The sequence below is a fragment of the Trypanosoma cruzi genome (genome assembly GCF_000209065.1).
Source record: "Trypanosoma cruzi strain CL Brener chromosome Unknown tcruzi_1047053506101, whole genome shotgun sequence".
Classification (NCBI taxonomy): Eukaryota; Euglenozoa; class Kinetoplastea; order Trypanosomatida; family Trypanosomatidae; genus Trypanosoma; species Trypanosoma cruzi.
In genome coordinates, this window is record NW_918851.1 from 1 (window position 1) to 6,023 (window position 6,023).

General features: G+C 53.4%; 1 protein-coding gene and 1 pseudogene across 1 annotated transcript, besides 5 other annotated features; both read left to right on the forward strand.

The window, feature by feature from the left end:
* Nucleotides 1–624: a sequence feature (areas not merged during assembly with more than two copies in the genome that could not be assigned to a particular haplotype).
* Nucleotides 625–1,475: a sequence feature (haploid, Esmeraldo-like haplotype).
* Tc00.1047053506101.10 (mucin-associated surface protein (MASP), putative) lies at nt 965–2,350 on the forward strand (the record flags this gene model as incomplete). Its single annotated transcript, XM_799384.1, has 1 exon — nt 965–2,350. One exon carries the CDS (start codon nt 965–967, stop codon nt 2,348–2,350), a length of 1,386 nt encoding a protein of 461 aa, XP_804477.1.
* Nucleotides 1,476–3,041: a sequence feature (areas not merged during assembly with more than two copies in the genome that could not be assigned to a particular haplotype).
* Nucleotides 1,537–1,597: a microsatellite.
* Nucleotides 3,042–6,023: a sequence feature (heterozygous, Esmeraldo-like haplotype).
* Tc00.1047053506101.20 lies at nt 3,626–5,893 on the forward strand (annotated as a pseudogene).

A 6,023-nucleotide genomic window follows, 5' to 3' on the forward strand; every position in this document is an offset into this window, starting at 1 on the left:
TTGCAGGAGGGAAAGCGACACCGTGCCCAGGGAATTTTGCGGCCAAACTGCCACAGGATCTGGGCATTGACGCGGCTGCGGGGGAAGCGGTGCCAGTGCCCGCCAAAGGGGGAATTTGGCGCGGGAAACAGCACCACTGATGCCAATGGCTCTACTGTTTTATTGTTCCCAAAATGAATTGGTGACGGCGCCGTCCATGGGTGTGTGCCTTGGGCATTTTCTGCCTTTACTTCAAGGAGTGTGTGGGGACGTGGCATGTTTATGAGCCGTAGAGTGCGGTTGTGCGATTTCTAATGGACCGTACGTGCCGCTTTTTCCGCGTGTTTTCTTTTCTTTATTTAAATGATTCGTTGTTATTGTCTGCTGCTGCTGGTGCACGGATGGGATAGTCAGCACCCCTTCTTTTCCTTTTTCCCTCCGATGGTTAATCGCCGTACATGTCATGAGCGACGTGTTTCTTACTTTTATTTGTTGTTTGTGGCCCACACCGTTGCCAGTCTTACTGCTGTGCGTGCCGTGGACTGCACAAAACGAGCATTGGAGGAACAGGCCGGATGCCGCATGAAGTGTGAAGAGTGTTTTGTGGGCTCATTGAAAAGTGAGATTTTTTAAATTGTCCTTCCTTGTGCAGGAAATGTGTATACTCCAACACATGGTCGTTTTGTGCTGCTTGGCACATGAAATGAAAGTTGTGCCTGATCATTTTTTTTATTTTCTACTTTTTGGGAGCCCTGCCGGACTCTCAACTCTGTCGTTTTACTTTTTTACTTTTTAGCTTCCGGTTTGCAGAGCGGTGTGCGCGATCTGCAATCGCACTGATTCCATCCGCCTTATGGTGTTGCTGAGATGCTCTTGTTGTTACTGTGTGGTGGCGCGGCTGAGTGATTTGTCTCTCCTTTTGCTTTCAGTCTGCGTTGACGTGTTGTTATTTTGTGCTGAAGGCTGCACGCAAGTGACAGGAGCGATGATGATGACTGGCCGTGTGCTGCTGGTGTGTGCCCTCTGCGTGCTGTGGTGCGGTCTTTCTGGAATTGCGGCCGACGGCGCTGGCGGTGCCGATGGCAGTGCGGTTGAGTATTCGATCGCGGGACGGCGCTCTCAGCTGCGGAGGGGTTGCGCGGAGGAGGTCAGCAGAAGGACAGGCGGTGCAAATGCGTCCGCCGTGGAGGAATGTGTGCGTGAGGGAATGGACGGTGTGCGTGCCGTTGTGGATGGTCGTCGTCGTTGGAGGCGCCAACAGTTTGCCGTGGCTGCTGCTGCTGATGTTGATTCCGATGATAAAAGTGGCGAAGGCGGCAATGACAAATTGAAGGGATTATCTTCTTCAGACCAGAGGTTGCAAGCGGGACAAGATCCAGACGAAGGACAGGAACCTAAAAATTCACTGGAAGAGAAGAAAACGTTGGAAACAAGCAGGGATTTAAAAATAACAGGTGAACAGAATGTGAGTACAGATGACGATCGTCCTAAACAAACTGGGAGTCAAGAGTCAACAGGCGGCCTGCCAAAAGGTGAGAAAGACACGAGAAGTCCCCAACCGCCACAACCACCACCTCCAGCAGAATCACTGCAACCACCACCACGACAACCATCACCAGGAACAAACACATTACACTCAGAAGAAACACATCTACCAATTCGAGTCGAAAAACATTCAAGGCCACAAGACGGAGGTCCCGCACAAGAAACGGGGATGCTCCAAACGAAAGGTTCAACAAAGCAAGAAAAGGGAGCATCCTCCTTGCAGTCACCGGAGAGCGTATCGCATTTGGGTCCAGAGAGTACAACACTATTATCTACCTCTACAGAGAGCAGTGATATTGCCGCAAGCATGGTGGAGAAAAGTGGTGCTAACAATCCCAAACCTCCTGCCGCCTCAGTGACACAACGTGATTCCAATGGAGATAATGGCCCCGCTGCTCTGCCAGCCAGCAACACCGAATTGTTATCACAGGAATTACCCAGCGCTGGTATAGTTGCTAAGACAAATGATGACGGCGACGACAGCAGCCCTGCAGCTCCTACTGCTGAAAGGACTACCGCTGGCACAAGAAGCACTCAAGCCTCTGGTGATGCGAGTGACCTTGAACGAGCTAATAAAGACGACGTAAATAGTGACGTGGTACACAACAGTAAGACCGCAGAATTTGAAGCCGCCTCAGGAGACAGGGACACTGAGGCAGATAAGGATGAGAGATACACAACAGTACCAGAGAACGCCACCAATAAAACAAGCAATACAGAGACCACAGCAGACAGCGCCGGCAGCACCGCGGTCTCCCACACCACCTCCCCTCTTTTGCTTCTTCTTGTTGTTGCGTGTGCGGCTGCTGCTGCGGTGGCCGCGTGAGAGTGAGTGAGAGAGAGCCATGCACCGCCCGCACACACACTCGTCTTTCACCCACTCTCTGTGTGTGTGTGTCCCCTTGCATGGACTCTCGCCCTCACCTCATCCCACGAGGCACACACATAATGTGCCCATTGTATATATTGCATGCACACCCATGCAGGCCCGTTGGTGCTCTCTTTTGCACGACACGCACCGCTGCCGTCCTGCCTGGCTGCATGGGCGGAGCACCGTAACTGTTTCTGTTTTGTTTCCATTGCATTGAGTGGGCGACCTCTCTCTCTCTCTCTCCCTGTGTGTGTGTTTTGCTTTACGGGAGCAATGAGAGTGTGTGCGCTGGTCGTCCCACGCTTCGGCTTTTTGTTTTGTTTTTCATTGTTTTTTGGTTGAGAGCACCCATTCCGCGGGCTGCGTGTGTGTGTGTGTGTGATGATGTGAGTAATTTGCGTGTGTGCTATCTGCTTCTCTTTCTTCCATTTCCTTCTTTGAACTCTCTTCTGCCGCACAGCTGCTCCGGAAGTATATCCACTGACAAACGCACATGCACACACACATGCCATTATGCATACTCTGTAGAGCTGCGTGATTGCTGAGAACAGATGCACGCAGAAGATTCTGGCTGCAACGTCCCTTGCGAGGAGGGAGTACGGGAGCCTGCGATTTATTTTTTGACACGTTGCAGGCGTGCAGCCGATTGGGCGGTGTGGGTTAAGGTGCCTGGGACAAGTGCGGATTGCTTCTCGTCCAGCTGCTGCACGTGCCGACGTGTCCCGCTGTGTATACTTTGTTCAGGGATTCTCCGGCTGTGTGGGTTGATGTGCGAGTGCTTTGGAGGAGGCAGCTGCAAAACGACTGGCGGCAGCGCATTGGTGCTGCAAAGGACGGTTGTACCCTTTTGCATTCTGCCGGTTGTTTTGTGTGTGGGTGTTGTTCGGTGTCTGCTGACGCGTGACGAATAAGACACCCGCCGTGACTCCTGCTGGTGGCAACAGTCGCTGTGTGTTCCCGGTGCACTGTTCATCCATCCCCTGTTCAGTGTGTTTGTGTGCGTGAGTTGTTGTTGTTGGGAGTGAATGCGGCGGGGGTGATGATGCCACTCACTGTGGGTGGGTGACGGTGTTTACTGTTTTACCTCTTTTATTGAGCATTTTTTTTTTCCTCTATTTATTTCTCACCCACACAGGGAAAACAGACAAGCGCTAAACGCTACTGTGAAATTCGAAGGCACTGAAAGGACCAACAACAGAGCACACACACCGTCCACACACACACATATTTATATGCTCTCACGTGTTGCTGCAGTCATGGCACCCCGCACACACAACCGTCGCCGCGTGACCGGGTCCAGCGGAAGGAGGAGGGAAGGAAGGGAGAGTGAGCAGCGGAGGCCCAACATGTCCCGGCGTGTGTTTAATTCCGCGGTGCTGCTCCTCCTCGTCGTGTTGATGTGCTGCGGCACTGGTGGAGTTGCGCGTGCAAAGAAGGAGGGTGATCCAAAGCCTATGGTTATTTTTGTACCATGGGAAACGAGGGTTTATTGTGGCGCATTGAAGGGGCAAAAGCTATGGAGATAATGGTGTTAAGTCGTTTATTGGTCATTCTCTTGTTGAACTACTATGGCTTAATTTTCTTTCTTGCCAAGATCAATTAGGGAGTTGCTTCTAGTGCCAGTGTTGGCATTTGGTCAAAGTACGTGAGTTTCACACGGGAGGAGTGGACGAAAGGAATCGCAGCGGAGAGCGTGACGGACTGGAGTACGGTCATTGCCGTGGAACGAAGAGAAGAGGCGGGTCACTTGTCTCAATTGAACGGTCGCAAGGCGTTGACTAAAGACGGCAAGGTTTTTTTGCCTGTGGAACGCCTTCCTGCGAAAAATGCCAGTGCGATGTTGGAAACTCCACACATGTGGGAGCCTGTGCCTGTTTTGGGTGACGCTGTTGGTGTCCAACGATGGGGGAAGCCGCATCACGTGGAGTGCTGGGAGCCTTTCCAAGGCTGTTGTTGACGGTCAGCTGCGAGCGAGGCCATGGAATGGGTTCTGGGGTATTAGCGGCAGGGGCGTGGTGGCGAATGGCACCGCGGTTGTGTTTCCCCTGTGGATGTGAAGGGGGACAACACAAAAGTCTGCACCATCATCCATTCGAAGGGCTGTGGCTGGAATTGGGGGTTCCCTGCGGAGGGTGTTGTTTACGGGATTGCGCTGATCCCAATCTCTTTGGGTGGGAGGGAAAACTCCTCGCGGTCGCGACGCATGGAGGCCATCACGGGAAAGTGCATGAGACCGGTGACATGGGGGAGGCATGGATGTAATTCGGCGGAGCTCATTTGAATGTCTTGACTGAGGCCTTGAAGGGTGCTACGACTGGCGGTCGACTCGACATCGTGACGGCATCCATCGAGGGGAGGAGTGTAATGCTGTTTGCTTTGCCCAGGTAGAATAATATTTGGAGAGCGACGAGTGTGTTGCTTTTTTATATGACTGATATGAATCGATTTTACCCCATTGGACCGTTATGTGCTGATGGTTTTTCTAAAAACACAGATACTCTGCTGTACAAGGGTGGTGAACTGTTTTCCCTGTACGAGTGGAATGCAGGACAAGGGCGTTTTGTGCTCGCACACCTCACTGAGCAGCTGGAGGAAATAAAGACTGCGCTGAAGAATTGGGATGCAGTCGACAAGAAAGTCACAACGCCTTGCAGTTCCACCAGCAAAGAGGGAACCGCATCCGACGGTGCCTGCAGCACTCCTATGCCCACGGATGGGCTGGTCGGATATTTGTCCAACGAGGGTGAGAGGGATTGCTGGGTGAACGAATATCTCGCGGCGAGTGCCACGGTGATTGGGACAGCAACGAAGGTTGAGGGCGGTGCGACGTTTGAGGGGCCTGGAGTGTGGGCAGAGTGGCCTGTGGGTAATCGGTGGCGGAATCAACGCTTCCACATTGTGAACAAGGACTTCACTCTTGTGGCGACGGCGACGATTGGGGCGGCTCCTGCGGGCAGCGGCAGCGCCCTTATGGTTGCTGTGGGTGGCGCTGGGGGCGTGAGGATGGTGGGACTGTCAGTCACGGCGGACAATGGGCGGGAGGTGGCGTTTGACGGTGAGGCGGGAGAAGTGCAGCACGGGAAGTGGGAGCTGGAGAGAACGTACCGGGTGGCAGTCGTGCTCCAGAACGGCATGGGCACCGTGTGCGTGGATGGCAAAACTTTGGGGAGCTCAGCAACGACAGTTACACGTGGGGCGCAGTTGCTCGACGTCTCATGCTTCTACGTTGGAGGTGACGGTCGCAGTGGCTCAGGCTGCAGTCAGGTGACGCTGACGCATGCCTGTCTTTGCAACCTTCCACTGACCAGGCAGGAACTACAGATGCCCCTTTTGCGTGGCAAGCAGACTGAAGCAGATTGCAAGGAGGGAAAAGCGACACCGTGCCCAGGGAATTTTGCGGCCAAACTGCCACAGGATCTGGGCGTTGACGCGGCTGCGGGGGAAGCGGTGCCAGTGCCCGCCAATGGGGGAATTTGGCGCGGGAAACAGCACCACTGATGCCAATGGCTCTACTGTTTTATTGTTCCCAAAATGAATTGGTGACGGCGCCGTCCATGGGTGTGTGCCTTGGGCATTTTCTGCCTTTACTTCAAGGAGTGTGTGGGGACGTGGCATGTTTATGAGCCGT